Below are 18,709 nucleotides of genomic sequence, written 5' to 3'. Positions count from 1 at the left end.
ACAACAAGAGATTGGTGGAAGATATGCTGCTATTACAACCTGGTAAACAATCTGGTTAAATTAAACCAATTTTTTGTTTGAATATCTTTATTTAGTTGCTTAATATGTGTACAACATATTTCGGATTCCACAAACGAGGAAATGCATCACATCATCTTATCATCATATTATAGCAGTAAAAAAAAGCACATTTCCCAATATCACAGTATCTCCACAACTTTCCACCCAGCACAAAGAAGAAGTGAAAAAGAATAAAAGTAAATATGAGGGAGGGAAGAGAAAGCAGTAAACAGCTTACGAAGGCATGTTGTTCACAATGTTAAATCACACATCTATTAATCAAAGGGGTCATAGTGGAGGACTAGGTTGCGTTGGGTAACTGAACATCTGGATATGCCCAAGGTCGTGTGTGAGATAGTTGTGGTCACAGTGTGTTCCGGATATGGTCTGTAGACTGTGTCCAGCCATTGGATGCAGAGTGTCAGGCGTTGGTATTTGGATGTAGTTCTACTTGGCCTAATCTGCCTATTATGTGTCACCGCCAGCTCCCACTCATCGTTAAGCATGTGGCATTACTCCCAGTTTGCGTCAGTGTACAAGCGCTGCGAAGTGAAGAGTGACCGATGTATCGATCCGATATTCAAAAGAAAAAAACACAACTTGACAAATGCGTCAATCTGCGCATAATAACTCTCTCAATGCTACAATGCGTAACTAATGAATAAAAGAAAGGGGGGGTAAAATGGAAAGTAAGAGCCAGTGCCACATATTGTCATGAGTAAGTGTCTTCGGTGCTAGGGATGTGGTATCATGGGGGGCCTCGGTAGACAGGAGCCCGCCGCCGTTAGGCGTCCTCTGAAGAGGCATAGCTGCTTCTCCGTGGCAGGTAGTTGGCAAACCCTCAGCGCTGGGGAGTTAACGTCGTCGTTACTTGAGTCAGTAGCATTAGTGCGCGATATAATCGCAAATCATTACATGCAAGTGCGTGGCAATTGGCGGTCATGGGGATGTGTAGCTCTGTATCACGTCCTCTTCCCAGATGGGGCCTCGGGGGGGAAGCGGCTAAGTAATGCCCTAGGCAAGACACACTCGGTGGAAAGACTTCAGGGTGTCATCCCAGAGTTGCGCGATGGGAAATTTCCTCAGTCCCGCCGTCTTCTCCCTATGTAGAGTAGTGCTCTCTGCCCTTGCCCAGTTGTCAAATGAGGCGCGCCAGTGCTTCACATGTGGGGGTGCATTGCTCTTCCATCGTTTAGTGACCAGCCTTTTAGCCGTAATGAGACCTAAGTCCCAGAATCTAGAAGGGACTTTATTGTGTTTTGTCCTTTTGTATAGACCCAGGAGACATACCTCCCACGTGTGTTGTTGTTGACTCTTACCAACGCCCTCCGCCATCAGAGCCGTCACTGTGTGCCAATATGTCTGTATATTGGGGCAGGACCACAGCATATGGAGGAGGTCCGCATCAGCCAAGGAGCATCTCGGACATGCAGAAGTTGCGATCGCAAAGTACTTGTTAATTTTATTAGGTGACAAGTACGAGCAGTGCAATATGTAAAATTGGATAAGTTTGAAGCGGGAATTGCGCGGTACGTTAAGGGGACTGGCCAGCACCATTGCCCACTCCTTACACGTTCATGGTCTTCCCCTGTCAGTCTCCCATTTGCCCCGGAGTGGATGCAAGGAGCTTTGCGTGTGCTTCAATAGTGCCTGCGTCAGCCAATGGATCACATGGGTGCCATTTCCCATGACATATAAGTATTGAATCAAAAGGTGTGTGGGCAACTCCTCTGAGATGTCGTTCCAGGCCCGCGTGTACGTGTGCGCGATGGTCGCGTGCAATAGGAACTGCCCAGCTGGGAGGCCTGTGTCTGCAGCTATTGTTACAAAAAGAACCAGGGCCCCGTCTGTGTACAAGTCCCCTAGCGTGTCCACCCCAGCCCGCGTCCAAGGTGTCAGTGCGGCTTCCGTTACCACTCCGCCTTCTTTGGGTGTTCCCAACAGTGTGAGTGCTGGGGCATAGGGCATCACCGCTCGGGTGAGTTTCAGGCTGCGAACATAGCATTTGCGGGCCACTGCCAAATGTATCTGCGATGAGCAGGTCGTTTTGGTCAAAGGGTGGAACAGGGCGTGAATATGCGCGTGGGTCCAGACTGTAGCATCCGCGGCAGTATCACTCAGGTGCTTTCCACCTAGCCAAACTGTCACCCACTGCAGCTGTGCCGCCAGATAGTTAAGCTCCTGGTTGGGCACTGCCAGTCCTCCCTCTTCCACAGGTGCGTATAGTTTTGTCAATGCAACCCGGGGTCTCCCTTTGTTCCATATCAGGCTCCTGACCAAAGTTTCCAGTTCCCGGAAGATACGTGTCGGGACGTATACTGGGACGTTAGCATAATAATACAGTAGTCGTGGTAATACTATCATTTTTGTCAGTGTAATCCGGCTAGGCACGTTGAGGGGGAGAGTCTTCCAAAAGGCCATTTGCGCTTATAAGGAGGAGATTGGCCGTACTAGGTTGCCTTCCAACACATCTGGTAGGGTTCTATAGATATGGATTCCTAGGTATCAGAACGTAGTGGGGTACCAGGCGAGCCTTTCCTCATTGATACGGACCGCACATTCATGAGTGTCCGGGCTAAAGTAGTATACTCCAGATTTGGCCCAGTTCACCCTGAGTCCCGACATAGTCTCATAGGTGTGAAAGATGTCAGACAGTGTTGGTGGCAAGCAGGTCAGGTCTTTAACGTATAAGAGGAGGTCGTCCGCATATAGGGAGACTGTGTAGAGACCACCCCCCAGGGGGATCCCCCACTCCGCGCCTTGTGTTCTCAGTAGCGCAGCTAGTGGCTCGATTGCCAGTGCGAAAAGCAGCGGGGACAAAGGACATCCCTGCCTAGTGCCTCTCTTTACACTGATGGTGTCTGACTGTAGGTGTCCTGAGCGGACGCGCACCGTGGGTTTCTGGTACAGTAAGCTGACCATGTCGATATATTCATCACCAAGGTCATATTTCCTCAAGACAGCTAGGAGATATGGCCACTCCACAGAATCAAAGGCCTTTTCCAGGTCCAACACCAGACACCCCGAGCGAGGCCACTGTAGCGTAGCGTATCTTTGTACCCTGAATAGCCTCCTAATGTTGTGGGAGGTACTACGAGTGGGCACAAAACCATTCTGGTCTTCGTGCACAAGGGTAGGAACCAAGGGGGCTAGTCGCTGAGCCAGCGTGGAGGCAAGTATCTTATAATCGGTGTTCAGGAGGGCCAGTGGTCTGTATAAGCCCAACTGCATGCAGTCCCTGCCAGGCTTAGGGAGGGAGATGAGATTAGCTTCATTCATCGTGGGGGGGAGGGAGGAGTCCAGAATGGCCGCCTCGTACACCTTCAACAGGTCAGGAATTAGGATATCTGGGTAGGCTTTATAAAATTCAGCAGGCAGCCCGTCCTCCTGGCCCGGGGACTTGCCATTAGATAAAGCAAATATGGCCGTGCGTAGCTTATCTGACGTGAGCGGGGCTTCTAGTTCGTCTCTCTGTGTGTCTTCTACCCCCGGCAATGGTACGTCTGAGAGGTATGCAATTATCTCAGTGAGGGGAACTAGTAACTGTGAACAGTATAACATTCTATAACGGTCCACGAATGGCGCGTGTATGTTGCTTTGAGTGTATGCAATTTCTCCCTGGCTAGTGCATATTGCTGCCACCGGTGTTATCCTGTCTTCCTGTCTGATCAGCCAAGCTAACAGTTTCCCGGGTTTGTCTCCGAGATGATGTGTGCGTGCCGAATGGGCTGCATAGTTAATATGACACAGTCTCTCTAGCAAGCGCTCGTTTTCTGCGCGTGCTTCCAACAGCGACTCCTCATTACCACCCGCTGCGCCTGCTCCAGTCGGAGCAGGTCGGTTTCAATGCGCGTTAGTTCCCCATCTAATTGCGTCCTCATGTTGACCTGTGTACCTAGACAATGGCCCCTAGTGACCACCTTTAATGCGTCCCACTCAATTTGGGGGTGGACGCTGTGCCAGTATTCTCTTCAAAGTAAAGTGCAAGTTGTGTACCTAGTGAGTTGCGAAAAGGAGCATCCAGCAATAAAGCCGGTTGTAGCCTCCAGGTGGGGATGGGCGGGTGAGGGCGTTCCCACGCCAAGTCCAGTACATGTGGATTGTGGTCTGAGTGGGTGCGACCCATGTAATAGGTGTTGGTGACATGTGGAAGCAGTTCGCTAGATAGCAGAAATCGGTCTAACCTGACATGGAGTGCATGTGCGCCTGAGTAATAGGAGTATGTTTTTGTGCGGGTGTTGCGGTTCCGCCAGGCATCTTGTAAGTCCCATTGTAAGGCCCAGGCAACTAGGGCCTTCATCGCTCCCTGTGCAGGAGAACCTGGCAGGGGCGGGAAGGAGCGGTCCAACCCAACATCAAGGATACAGTTATAGTCGCCTCCCAGAACCTAGGGGACCCCGTGCCAAGGTGCCAGGGCTGCCGATAGTTGTGCAAGAAAACCTCCCTGATCTGTGTTAGGGGCATACAAGGACGTCAAGACCACAGGCCGCCCATCTAGTTTGCCCTGCACAATCACAAACCTGCCCTCCTGATCTATACGAGAGTGCGAGACTGTGAAGGGGGTCCCGGCCGCACCCATATCAGTGCCCCACGGGCGTAAGACGAAAATTCCGTAGCATAAAGTTGCCCTCGCCATCTACGGCGTAGTGCATGGACTTCCATCTTGTTGAGGTGTGTTTCCTGCAGGAGTGCAATATGGATGCGGTGCCACTTAAGGTAGGAATAAATTTGATATCTTCGCGAGAGTGTATGAATGCCACGCACATTCCACGTACATATGCTTATCACTGACATTGTATTACTTCAGGTAAGTCCCCAGCCCGCGCTCTGCCACAACATCATAGCAGAACCCCCGCCCCGCTCCTCCACCGCCATCCCACCAAGAACCGCCAAAGACACCTTACTTGTAAAAGTTGCGTAGCACAAAAGGAAAAAGAAAAAGCGGGGTTAAATCAATCAACAAAAAGTAACATAACCACAACCAACATGTAATGCCAAAAGGTCGGCCGCTAAACATGCCGCCGTCCAAAATCTCCAATGAGAAGAGTAACCTTTAAATCTGGGGGGGTTGCACAACGGTATCTGTTTAGCAACTGAACCAGCAAAAGAAGCTTCTCCTTCTCCAGGCAAGGTGGACTAGTCACAAATGTCATAAATCGTTGCAGCTGGAAAGCACGCCACTCCCCGGGAGTGCCCCATGTGGCGCGGCGTGCCCCCCGGTGGACCCATCAGGCCCCGACCATCTCCACCCAGTCGGGACGCCACCGCTCGGGCCGCAACAGATGGAGGCGCCAGCAGGTCCCCATCCAGTTAGCCTATCCGCAAAGGGACAGTTATCATAAACTCAGTACTTACTGCGTTTTGTGTCTATAGCTGAGTATCGTGAAAGCGTTCAGTCCCCGGGTGGCATCAGGGTCGGGGTTCCGCCGCAATTAAAAAAATATATATAAGGGGGGGGAAGCAAAACCGGCACCGCCTAGGCACCATCGACAGACGCTCCACTTCAGTCGGCGAGGCCGTTCAGTCAGTGTATCAAATCTGCCGTCTGCGGTGTGACATCCGGTAGGTCCGTGGAGGCCTGAGAGTCGGGTATTCCATAGATCGCCTCATCATCGCTTGGCAGGTCTCCAGGGCTGCCAACCAGGGCATCCTCCGTGGCCGGGGAGCCGCTAAGCTCCGCCACCATACGGAGGGCGTCCCGTTGTTCATGACGGACAAGATCCGCAGATGGGCTGGAACTCGCCACCGCCCGTGCCCAGCGGCCCGGTGACCTTCTGCTCCTGCGGCGTCGTCGTGGGCCGCATAACCGTCTCAATGTCGAATGCTCGGACGCTTGTCGGGGCATCGTGTGCACTCCGCTGTCTAGCCATGCTTCCGCTTCCTCCGGAGATGCGAAAAAATGTGTTTTGTCTTGCGCTATCACCCTCAGCCTGGCAGGGAAAGAGGAGGGAGTACTTGAGATCCAACTGGCGTAGCCGATGTTTCACAGCAAGGAAAGAGTGCCTTTGGCGCTGTACTTGGATTGTGTAGTCAGGGAAGAACATTATTTTAGCGTTATCAATGTGGATATCTGCGAGGCACCTGGTTTCGCGCAAGATGGAGTCTCGATCGCGGTAATTCAAGATCCGGAGTAGCAGTGGTCGAGGATTAGACCCCTCGGGGGCGGCCTGGTTGGCACACGGTGCGCCCTCTCCACGACAAAGTAGGGCGGCAGCGCGCCCTCCGGCAGCAGACCTTTTAGCCTGTTCTCCATATGCGACGCAGGCTCCCTCCCCTCCCATCGGTCCGGCACACCTACTATCCTCACGTTATTTCTCTGTGCCCGCCCTTCCGCATCCTCGGCACGGTCTTCTAAAAATTCAACTCTGTTGAGTAGATCCTGTACTTGCTTGTCCGTCTGGGTGACCCGGGTGCAAGATCTGCAACATTACCCTCCAAAGTAGTTGTACGCTCTGCCAGTTTCTTGTGGTCGGCGCGCAGATGCGTTAGATCAATGGCAACACTGTCTATTTTATTTTCTAATGATGTGCGGGTGAGTTGGACAGATTCCTCCAGCCTCTCCATTGCCGCTAGCATTGTATCAAGTTTTACCGCAGTTTGGTCAGCATCAGCTAATTTTGCAGATTTGGCCATTTTCCCCTGCAATTGCGTGCCTCCTGTGCCAGTACGTGCCCTGGTGCCCCCAGACATGAGCAATGCGATGGATGAGGGGTCAATGTCTGTTCCTTTATTGTCTAGCGGGTAGGTCGCAGCCAGCAACTCGTGCAGCACAGGGGCTCGGGTGTTTGGGTGGGTCTCAAGGGGATCGCCGCATCCGGAACGGCGGTCGCGTCCCCCCGTCGCAGCTCCGCGCCAGATGATGATGGAGCAGGGGAGGAGGGCGTCCGCAACTGTTTCCAGATCCGGGTTGCGCACCACGCGGCCGTCAACAGCAGGTCTCAGTGGCAGTGTCACAGGTATCCCAAAGAGACCAGAATCGTGATACCAGGGTGGTCTCCGGACACGAATTCGATGTTTTCCCACACTAGGCTCCCGCATGCAGCGCCCTTGCCACCCCTTGCTGCAGTCCGCGCCAGTCGGTGGCCGCAGTCCGCGCCAGCCCACCCCGGCAACTCTGGGCGGACGCTCCATCACAGGGAACAGCCTTCCAAGGTCATAGGGTCTCCAGGGTCAACTGCAGCTAAGTGTTCAGCTCAGGTCGTGTTCGTCTCCAGGTCCTCATGACAATCACCCTCGTCAGTCTCAGTGCCCTCCAGCAGGTGCGGGCGCCACACTCACCAGGCCGCGTCCCAGGGCCCCACGTAGCTGCAAGCCCCAGTCACATTCCAATGGGCTCACCGGTCTTGTCTGGCAGTTTGCTGCGGGGCCCTGCCGCCCCGTTCTGCAGGGCTGCTAGTGCGGGTAACAATCAGTCGTGTGGCCCAGTATCAGCGCGTCCCCAGGTCGCCGCGGACTCCTCCGCCGGCCTCGGCTTTCCTGGTCTGGTCAGCCTCTCCTCTCACTAGGCCACACCCCAAGGCCCAGCGCGCGAACGCAGGTCTCGGTCTCTCGCGGGCGGGTCCGTTCCGGCCAGGTCCTCCGCCTCGAGACACAGCAGGTCGGAGAGCACAGGGGCCCCCAAGGTATATGACAGCCCGGCGCTCAGCCCAGCCTCAGCGCGTCCCTCGAACGCCGGAGCGGGCGCCTCCGCTAGGCGCGGCGTCACAGGGAAGGCGCGGCCTCACTACTTTCTAGTCCGCGCCTCGAGGCCCAGCGTTGGAGTTCAATCCCCGCTCTCCCGCAGTTGGCCGCGCGGGATGGGTAGCATCGACGGCGGCCGCACCTCTCCAGCCGCTCCCGGTGCGGTCAGAAACTGTCTTTTGGCCCCAAAATCCACCAATCCACAGCCGTGCACCCAGCGTTGCTCCGCCTGAGATTTCCTCCACCACCGGGTAAATTTAGCGGAGTAATGGCCCGGAGAAGGGGAACTCAATTCGGAGCTCTACCTCAGTGCGTCTTCTCCCATTGCGTGCTTAGCCACGCCCCTCTGGTAAAATTGAGCCAATGACTTACATGTTGCCTTGTGGCGGGCCGAGGAAGAAGATCTGCATTCAAGGTATGGCACATTCCAGAAAACAGCTCTGTAGGAAACAAATACAACTGAACTCTGGGCGCAGCATTCCTCTTTTCCTGTCTTTCGTAGGGTGATAAACAAAATGGCCAAACTCCACTCACAACTAGAAGACAAAAGTAAATTAGCCAAGCGGTCTCATGCCTGGGTGGTCCTGCAGTCCTACACTCTGAAACAAATACACATGGCCACCAGGTTTGGGATATTATCAAGTTTAGGAGATCAGCCAACATTGAAATATAATGGTCCCATGACATGTAACCTATGTGGTGCAGCGAGGCAAGATTTTATTAATAAGATCAGTTTATGACCCTCTTTAAAAACTAATCAGGCTCTGTTATTGAAAAAAGCTTTAACAATAGGGGCATTCGGTCTTGTAGATCAGAAATAATTAAAGGTCTGGACCCAATAGATCCCCAGCTGAATTGTAAAATAATTACATTTTTGCTACTTTATGAAACGACAATACGGACCAGGGAAAAACACGCCTCTGCTTCATCCACTGATGAAAAAGTGACTACGGACACCCTTGAAAGCTATGACCAATTACTGAGAGGACTAAGTCGATCTAGTATCCATTCCCCCAGTTACAAAAGTAATTCACAGACTGGTTTTTAACTGTAATAATGAGGAAAATGGGGGGTCCCAGAAAGCGATTCCCCCATGTTATGTCTATGGGGATTTCTCATTTTTTTAACACAACTACAGCCCAAACTGCTGAACGGAATTACACCAAATTTGGCAAGAAGCTAGATGTTCGTCCAGAAAGCACGCTTAATGTGATTTGGTGTAAATCTGTTCAGTAGTTTCAAAGATATTTTAGTTTACAAAATATAGATATGTGGGAGCCCAACAGCCTATTGAGATCCTACTGATATTTGATTGGCTGCCAACACTTTACCCAGGAAGTGTTGGCAGCCGCCTTGGGACTCGGCTTGAAGACTAGTCTCACAGAATAGGTTTAAAAAAGAAAAAGAAAAGGGGGCACGGTAGGAATACCCTGACTGGTTGCATCTCCACGGATGTGGGGTATGTCCCCAGGGCACTGGTATTATTTCCCCTGTGTGAGGTTACTCCGTTTAATCTCCAAATGTGAATAAATAAACTCAAGCCAAATGTTCACTGGCATTGATTTATTGTTTATACATTATCTTTCGTTCTTGATTTAAACTCATTTATAGTTTAGACACAACATGTCCCAAAATGCATTTCACTGGTCCCAATGCATTTCGGCCGTTCTGGGGACAGTGTGTAAATAATAATGAGAGCTATTGCTCAATATTCTGGACGAACAACATAAGATAACCACTAGTTACAATTAATCAGAAAAAAGCAATCTCATGTTTACTTTCTTTTCTTTACGAAATGTGACCAGGTGCATCAAACTGATGAGTGATACAACGTGCTGCATTGATCAAAGGGCAAAATGTGAATGCGTGTCTAACTCGTGAACTGTTTAGGACAGATTATGTTGGCGTGTGCTCAAAGTGCCCTGGTGCCCCCGTGTGATCGTATCTTGCTGATTTATAAGTTTGTGCATATCTAAAACGCCGTAATTAAATGAGTTTGTGATGTACTACTTGGGAGTAGTAGTCGATGCCAGGTGGTCGCTGAAAGACCATCAGTCATACAGAAACGCTCAGGCAATTAAACTACGCTTTGCACTAAACCTATAAAAAACGAAACTGAATTGTCCATCTAACTTGCATTTGTTGAAGGTAATAGCTGCAAAATTTCTTCCATCTCTTACATATGGGTCGGAACTGTACAAGGGAAAAGACGCCAACTTTTTGAACACACAACAATCAGAGCTGTTCAAATATATTTTCTAGATCCCAAAGTTTGTCTCCCAATCACAGATCCGCTTGGAATTTGGTTTATTAAATCAGCACCAAAGCAGACAAGCAGCCATATTAAAAACATGTTGGAAACTAAGATCTGCTGAAGAGAATATGCTCATGGGCCTCTGTTGGTCTGAGATGAACAACCAGAAAAAGTAAAAAAATTCATGGAAAATGGCATGGGAGAGCGCCGTGTCAAACCTCAAGTTGGAAAAGGCATGGAATACAAATCAATCATTCACGGCCTTCAAAAAAGAGACCAACGCGGCAGCAAAGCAAAGATCATGGGTAACAGACAAAGCTGCTACAGCGAAGAAAAAGCATGGCTGGACTGTGCTGGCAACGTACGGGAAATTGGAGCCGCAACCATATTTAGTTAATCCTATATCCCCAGCAGCCCAAAAAATACTCCTAAAATTACGACTGGGAACCTCCATATTAAAAGATCAGACACCGGCATGGAAACAAACATGGCCGACACCAGTTTGCAGGCTATGTGGGCAAATGGAAGAAACTATGATGCACATACTGTGCATTTGTCCGGCTTTGACAAACTTGAGACGTTATTATTTACTCCACGTATTCCGACTTTCCAAAATTAGAACATGCCGCTCGGCTGTTATGCTAGCTCTGAACAGTTACCAACTACAGCTAGCCTGCAGGGCCGCTAAATTTTGTCAAAAGGCACTTCAGTTAATAGTGAACTCTGAGAACAAGGATTCTAAAGGTCTGAATTTGACAGTGTGAATGTGCAATTAATCAGTTACATCCGCAAGTACATCATGCACACAGACATTACAGAAAGTTTTCCTCTTTTTTTTTTAATGATTTGTTCCCTTGTTCATTACAGTTTTAAATCACGTGTTTTTTCTTTTTCATGTCTTCAATATTGTAAAGGTTTTAATTAACTACATACAATAAAAAATTTTACTTACTTAAGAGTTTGTGATGTCGGACTCACTGTGCTCTGTTAAAAATTAACTGTGCGCTGTTAAAAATTTGCTGTGCTACTTACTAATGAATGTATTTAGCTGCGTCTCGAAATTCAAGTTGCATCTAGCGTCCCGTCAGCTGGTGCGTTCCGTGTGGGTGCGCTTGGATTTCCTATTTACTGATGCAGATGACGTACTTATCCCGGTTCCTCCCAGTGAATCATAAACATTGAAAAAAAACTAGTATGCGCTTTGCATGCAGTGACAATGATCGAGTTAATGTCTATGATCCTGACACAAGACATGTTTAAGTCCTAAAGAAAAGAAAATGAAATTAAAAAATGTTAATAAAAGATTCATGCATGACGCGTCACGTACGGTGTGTGTACATCCCTGTGGGTATTAAAGGTAACTGAACTCAGGTAACAGACATAAAGAAAAGACTGTTAGCTATTGGTATGGGTGTACATCAAAGCTTATGCTTACTATTATTAAAACATAAAAGGAAAATGTTGATGTGCGTGTGAGGCATACAATATACAAGGTATAAACATGTGATAAGGGAATAAGTCAGAGAGTACTCGTTTGGTGTGTAAAGTCCAGTCAATGAAAATTTACAGATAACATTGGAATTCCATCCGGTCATTTAACCCGTTGGGTTTGAGTGAGTTCAGCAGTCGAATCCAATAGTTTTCACGCTTCAAAAGATAGGTGTGGTTGTCTCTGCCTTCGCTCTTTTCAATTATCTCCAGGGCACAACATTTTAGTTGCCAGATTTTATGTTTTGCTTCGATGAAGTGATGTGCTACTGTTGAATTTAGTTGTTTCATTCTTATGTTACTTTTGTTACTTTTATGTTCATTTACTCACGTCTTTAGTTTCTTTGTTGTGCCCTGGAGGGGCTACGCTCACTTCACCAACACTCCTGGCACAGTGGTGGTTGGGGGATAACGTCCCCTTAGATGCTGTGGGTCCTTGGAGTCCAGGAACCCCTTCTGTTACCTTCAGTAAATCCAAGACAGAGGCCACGCCCCCTTTCTCCACCATTCTGCAAATTCAGCTCCTGACGCAATACTTGTTGGGGGATGAAGTCCACTTTACTCCTGAGGGATTTTTGAGGGCCAAGAAGCCCTTCTGGTACCTCCTGTAAGTCCTACACAGTGGGATTCCTGAGAGCTGGTTGGAGGCCACGCCCCCTTTGTCCACCAATTGGCAAACCCAACTGTACATAGAAATTCACTGAAAAGACCAAAGGTTATAGGGACGTTATTGTTAGAGATTAGTGTAATATGAAGTGGCCAGCAAGGGATTTTATTTATATGAAGTTTCAGCACTAGTTAGGACTTGTTTGGGGGCAATCAAAGTACCTAAATCTGAATTCAATCAGAGGCTGTTCAATTAAATTAAAACTCAAAAGGTTCTAACAATGAGAAACAGAAGATGTTACCACACTAACATCATAGGTACAATAAGTGAATAATAAAACATGAAACCAGGATAATTTGTTTGTCTGAAAAGTTATTATTTTGAATTCAAGACAAAAGATATTTCTGTACAAAAAATGAACAATAACATAAGACAGGGTACATACATAGATATACTATGGATATTTAAGGTATTGGTTGCTTTTCCTATAATATATCCAAGAGAACAGTCCAGACTGCTAGGAAAAGATGATAAATTGATTTCCACTATCAATCAGGAGAGAATCAAAAGTTGATACAAATCATACTGTGCAGAATTGGACTAGGTCAGTCGACGTTTCGGTCTTATCTTGATCATTTACAAGACCATCATCAGGACGAAGTGATAACATATACAATGGTTGACCCTTTTTTTAATTCCGAATCACGACACTTTTAGACTAAGTGACGGCATCCGCTTATTTCTTTTGAGGCGGGCAATGTGCAAAATCAGTTTTGAGTATCAAGCACTTATGCATACAGCGGTATTGCAATGAACAGGTTCTGGTAGTTTGTCCAATTCGTATCACTGTTCCAAGGCGTTCACATTTATTTGTCGGCTACGCTCACAGGACGTCAATTACGAGCAGTCCGGGTAGTGTTAGAGATTAGCATTTTAAAAACCTTAGAAATTCACTGAACAAACCAAAGGTTACAGGGACATTATAGTTAGGCTCAAGTTTCACTCGTACAAAGCCAGTGAAATTCAGCCATTATAGTTAGTGAGCTAACTATAATTCGCACCCCTGCAATCCACTACTTATGACCTCACATATTACCTCACTTATGATATGGTTAGTGACATCACTAATGACATCTCAAATTACATCCCTGATGACATCATCTAGTGTGTTTTTAAAATGTTTATGAGTTTTAAATATATATACACACCAAGGTGTATTGGTGAATCAGTGCGTGTGTAAGTGCATGTATGGATCAATCAGTGGGTGCTTGCCTGATTGTATAAGTGAGTGAATAGGTAACTTTTTTTGCTACAACTAGGATGTCACGATTAGACAATTGCAAGTTCACTTTCATCTTTTTTAGACATATGCTTTCAATAAAAATAAAAAAACATGCCAAAGCTTGTTCTTCCGTAGTTGCCAAGAGATGCCATGTCATTTGTGACACCTTTAGCTAGCGCAGATTTTTTCCTAATATGCCTTTGCATGCCCTGTCCTTCAGCCTATAAAACAAAACTACAGTTGATTCTACAGAAGACCCAAGATTGCTTCCTCCTTCCTACAGAAGTAACATTACATTGTATAGCATCAGGCAGCTGAGGCAGATTTGAAGACTCACTTCATATGTTCACACAGGAATGTGTCTTTGGACACTGTCTCTGTGCTCCAGTAACAGGATTGGGTGTGTCCTTCCTGAACTGCTGCCTGCAGCACCCATAAGCTGTGCTCTGTCGGCTGCCTGCTTCCCTCCAGTGGCGTAACAAAAGCTTATTCCCCCCTGCAAGGTACACGGAGGGGCCCCTGCTCGGAAAAGTGCTCAGGCCTGAGTACTGTGCTGAGGGGGGCCCCTGCAAAAATAACAATCGATAGACAGAATACAGAACAATGTCATACATTCACCTCAGTGCAGAGATCTGGGCCTAAATCCATTGTTTTTTTGCTCACCATGCCATTCCAGGTTGAACCCAGCCATATGCAAATCAGTCATGACCCTGTGCCTCATGGGAACAGGCCAGCCAGAACTGCCAGGCCAGGTCCTCACTGGACTGGAAACAAGCATCCTAGGACTGGATTCAGGGTTTCATCCCTCATCACCCAGGATAGCGTGACTCCAGTGACAGGGAGAGCACAGGACTCACGTCTGGGCATACACGTGACACTCAGGGTGACAACTGCAAAAAGAACAATCGATGGACAGAACGCAGAACAATGTCATACATTCACCCCAGTACAGAGATCTGGGCCTAAATCCATCGTTTTTTTGCTCATCATGCCATTCCAGGTTGAACCCAGCCATATGCAAGTCAGTCTTGACCTTGCCTCATGGAAACAGCCCTGCCTGAACTTCCAAGACAGGTCCTCACTGTACTGGAAATAAGCATCCAAAGACCGGTTTCGGGATTTCACCCCTCATCAGCCAGGATAGCTTGACTCCAGTGGCAAGGAGACCCATGTCTGGGCATACCCGTCCCACTCGGGGTGACAAATGCAAAAAGATCAATTGATGGACAGAATGCAGAACAACGTCATACATTCACTCGAGTACAGAGATCTGGGCCTAAAGCCATTGTTTTTTTACTCACCATGCCATTCCAGGTTGAACCCAGCCATATGCAAATCAGGCTTGACCCTGTGCCAACCATTTATCTTTTTCATATTGTACTATTTATTTTGGGAGGAGCATTGTTACACAATCCATCCCACATGCCTGCCCACGTATACCATAATCACTTGCATGCCTGTATGACACCTTGTTGCATGCCCAAGATCTTACGCCTTTCAGTTTTGCCTGGTGATTCAGCTCCGTTTCTCCGCTGCACCCCCAGATGCCCTAAAATTTTATATGAGACACATATGATTTTATAATTCCATGGACCTTTTAATAATCAGATGCAAGTTTTAGGATGTATCATGCACCGTATTTGCAAACACTATCCCATATGACTGCCTACGCACATGATAATCACATGCATGCCAGTATGACACCCTATTGCAGGCTTAAGCACCCAGTTTTGCCTGGTGACTATTCTTTGCTTTTCTACTGCACTCCCCAGATGTCCTAAAATCTTATATGGGACACATATGCTTTTATAATTTGATAGACCCTTTTATAATCAGATGCATGTTTTATGACGTATTATGCACCGTATTTGTAAATGATTTTTGGTAATCATACAATAAAGAATCTAACAGGTTCACCTGTTAATAATCTAGTTACATCTAATTTGTATGGTTAGAGGCACCATTCATAATCGCACTTTATGCTCAGTTTCTGAACTCCATGTGCTGTTAACACCATATTCTTTCCAAATGATGAATGTATTTCAAGCAATGTCACTAGCTGAGTGTATCCAAACAATGAATTCTTGATGAAAGATGAAACTGAAGATTATTATGCACTCCCACTGAAAATAGATTCACTGTTATGTATGTCACAGAGCCTGGGCATGAGGCATCCTTTTAAGGGACAGCAAGAGAGTTGCTTCTAATAGCCTTGTATTCTAACATACACCTATTGTGTGCTGAGGGATGGATGGGCTATGAAAAGAACAAAGACAAACAAATGCATTTAGGCTGCACATTTGCTACATATTTTGCAAAATCTCCTTTGTTTCTTCAAATATCTTGTATGTTTCTTAAATTCCCAATAAGTTAAGACTAATTTAACTGGCCCAGAGCATTTTGGAATGCACTATCTTCTTGGACTACTGGTCAAAAGTGCATTCAAATGTAGCTTTCACGGTTCATTCTGCTAAAAGTCCTTGATGGAGAACCCTTAAACCCCACTAAAGGATATTAAATTGAGCCAATGTTGTTGGCCAAGTGTGCTCCAAAGTGCACCAAAGGCTGTACAACCATAGACGAGAGAACCCCTACAAGACATTTTGACCCAGGTTCTGGACATGGCCCCTGCCCCCTTGTTCAAAGTGTTAGCCTGCCCAAAGTGTGAGTCTAGTTGGGCCCCTGTCCGGTCTCATAGCGAGGTCTGAGTCCATTACCAGCCTCTCCAACCCTCACCCCCTATAACAGGAGTAAAACGCTGTAATCTCTCTTAGAGTAAAACTAAAGTGGGTATAAATATGAGATAATGTCAGAAGTGGGATTTGAACCCACGCCTCCATTCGGAGACCATGCAGCTCGGGGGCCCCCTGCACCGCGAGGGATGCGGAGGCCTGTGTTATGCCCCTGCTTCCCTCCCTCTAAGCTTCTGATAGGAGGCAGCCGACAGTCAGGCCCAGAATGCGGGAGCAGATCACTGTGATACAGGCGCACAACACCCATTGAACTCACCGGGCTTCAGCCCTCCCCCCCGTCGTGTGTGGCAGCCCGGGATGAGACAGATCCCGGGCACACACAGAGCTGCACCCGAACGTTTCACAGGTCTTTAAAAGACCATTTGAATGTTAATTAGGCCTTGCAGTTGTTTCACCCTTTCTAAGAGCCCCTGCAGCTCCACTCTGCCTACTGATTAAAGGTTCAGCCCCCCCCCCAATTTTTTTCTTAGCCCCCCCCGAAATTTGGATCTAGTTGCGCCTCTGCTGTGGTATTATCACTGGTCGTTGAACGATAATATACAGAGTTCTATTTCTGAGGTTAGTGACAGTAATTTACATCATGCACCACTCCATTACCATGTGCTGCTGACAGTCTCTTCACTCCCGTCCTGTTCCCGGCAGGATCCTCAGCGCCCCCGCATTCCTCCCTCCCTCGTTGGGTCCTGGACAGAAGAAGGGCCGCAGGGTGTGGGAGAAGGAGGCCCCCGAGAAGGTGAAGAGCAGAGACCGGTCATCCACATTGTACACCGAGAGCCTGCGCGCCTCATAGTCCAGGAAGAGACCCACAGCCCTGGGGAGCACACGGGGGGTCAGGAGGATGGGAGGGGAGGTAAAGGTTTTGTATTCACCATCACTGAGCACCACTGTCCAGAATCCACCCGCAGGTGATAGTGTGATCTCCCCCTTCCTGCTCACGGCCTCATCACACACCCCCAGGAACCAGCTCGTCTTGTCCCCCACCTCCACCTCCCAGTAATGCCTCCCGGAGCTCAGCCTCTCTCTCCCCAGGACAATGAGGTATTCAGTGAATCTCTGGGGCGTGTCTGGCAGACCCTGTGCTGTGTCTCCGCGCCTCACGCTCCTTCCGTCCTCGGACAGGACGAGCCTCGGATGAGCAGTGTCCGGATCCAAGGTCACCGCAGCTGCAGTAGAGAGAAGCAGAGGTCAGAGGTCAGCAGCCAAACAATTATAGGACCAACTACAAGCCACCCAGTGACCGACTACTCACAGCAGCACCACACCCCTCAGCCTTGGAAGCCTCTCCATTTCTACTGCTCAAGACCCTTCACCCTAGACACAGCCCTTTCACTCCCGCTCCTCGACGGCCTTATGTAGACAGATTAAATAACATGTTCTAGTACAGGAAACAGTAAAGAGACAATCCAGCCCTGGAGAGGCGGGCTCTGCACTGCCGGGGTCTGGGGTACCCGGTGCCTGGGTCTAGACTGCCTGTGCTAACACTGCTGGGAAACTTTTCATACCACTTACAGAATACGAAATACAAGTAAACGGGTTCTCAATAAAATCAGCTCAAGTAACTGATTTAAATATATTCCACTAATTACATCGTTTTATGGAAGTACATTTTAAGACTGTTCAAAAATATTGGGAACCCCTCAGCACCCCATACCCCACCCATGTCTTCACACCAATATTGCATCCAATATGCCCTCTGCAGCAGTGAAACAATGATTTCCCTTTCCACGGTCTTGGCCTTAAGCACCTTGAGGTCGCCTTTCTGCTGAACTCTCTGCTGCCAATGATCCAGCTTTTCAGAAAAGAACAGACTGTTTCACAAATGGCGGCCAAAATCCGTGTGAGAAATGTCACAAACAGCAAATGGCTGTCTCCAGTTTAAAAATGTTTATTTTATTGTATCATATGCCCGACTGCAAGCCAACGTAATTTGTTTATAACTTCCAAATTCCGTTTTCTTGATGGATTTTAATGTAAAATCAATCACATAACTACAAACATAATTTTAAGGACTGTAAAACATTTTGAATAGTTTTTGAAGTTTCTGCACAAAGGCGCGAGGTCCAGGCAAACGGCTTCTTACCTTAGGATTCTCATTTCTTTCTTTATTTCAGTGTATACACAACCCTATATTTGTAGGAAACATATGCCTTGTTTGACACCCTGCCAGATATTCATGACATAATATCTAATAGTTGTAGGGCCAAAATCCAATCGGGCAAGTTTGATGTAGCTGGTGATGGAGCAGTGCAGTACCTTACTGTCAGATAGGATGTGAAGAAACAATCTGAGTTGTGGGGCTCGGGTGAGACTTGATAAAGGAAACCAGAAAGTGCTGGGGGTACTTCAGAGCGTAAGAGAATTAGGCTGAGCAGAGAGTGATGTGTTGCGCAGAGCTGTGCTCACTCCTGTGGAGGGTGTATAAAGAAAAGGGTGGTAATGTATAGAGGGTGCTGACCCATGCTGAAGAGGGCTGTGTAAAGCTGAAAGCTGAGCAGGGCTTGAGGCTGTGCGGGGATTGGACAGTGTTGATCTCAGAATGGCAGATATCAGCAGGGAGCGAAGAAGGGTCACAGAAGAGCGGGCTT

General features: G+C 47.9%; 1 protein-coding gene across 1 annotated transcript in view; it reads right to left on the bottom strand.

Annotated features, from left to right (window-relative positions):
- Nucleotides 1-18,709, bottom strand: part of LOC147717619 (E3 ubiquitin-protein ligase TRIM39-like) — a 249,692-nt gene that overhangs the window by 23,117 nt on the left and 207,866 nt on the right. The window contains exon 7 of the mRNA XM_086924410.1: nt 16,722-17,287. Within this exon, the coding sequence (XP_086780536.1) occupies nt 16,743-17,287 (545 nt within the window). The 3' untranslated portion in view covers nt 16,722-16,742. The remainder of the gene's footprint in view (nt 1-16,721; nt 17,288-18,709) is intronic.

Source organism: Lissotriton vulgaris, chromosome 5 (assembly GCF_964263255.1).
Source record: "Lissotriton vulgaris chromosome 5, aLisVul1.2, whole genome shotgun sequence".
Lineage (NCBI taxonomy): Eukaryota > Metazoa > Chordata > Amphibia > Caudata > Salamandridae > Lissotriton > Lissotriton vulgaris.
The sequence above is the reverse complement of the archived record's forward strand: the minus strand, read 5'-3'. Positions and strand labels throughout refer to the sequence as shown.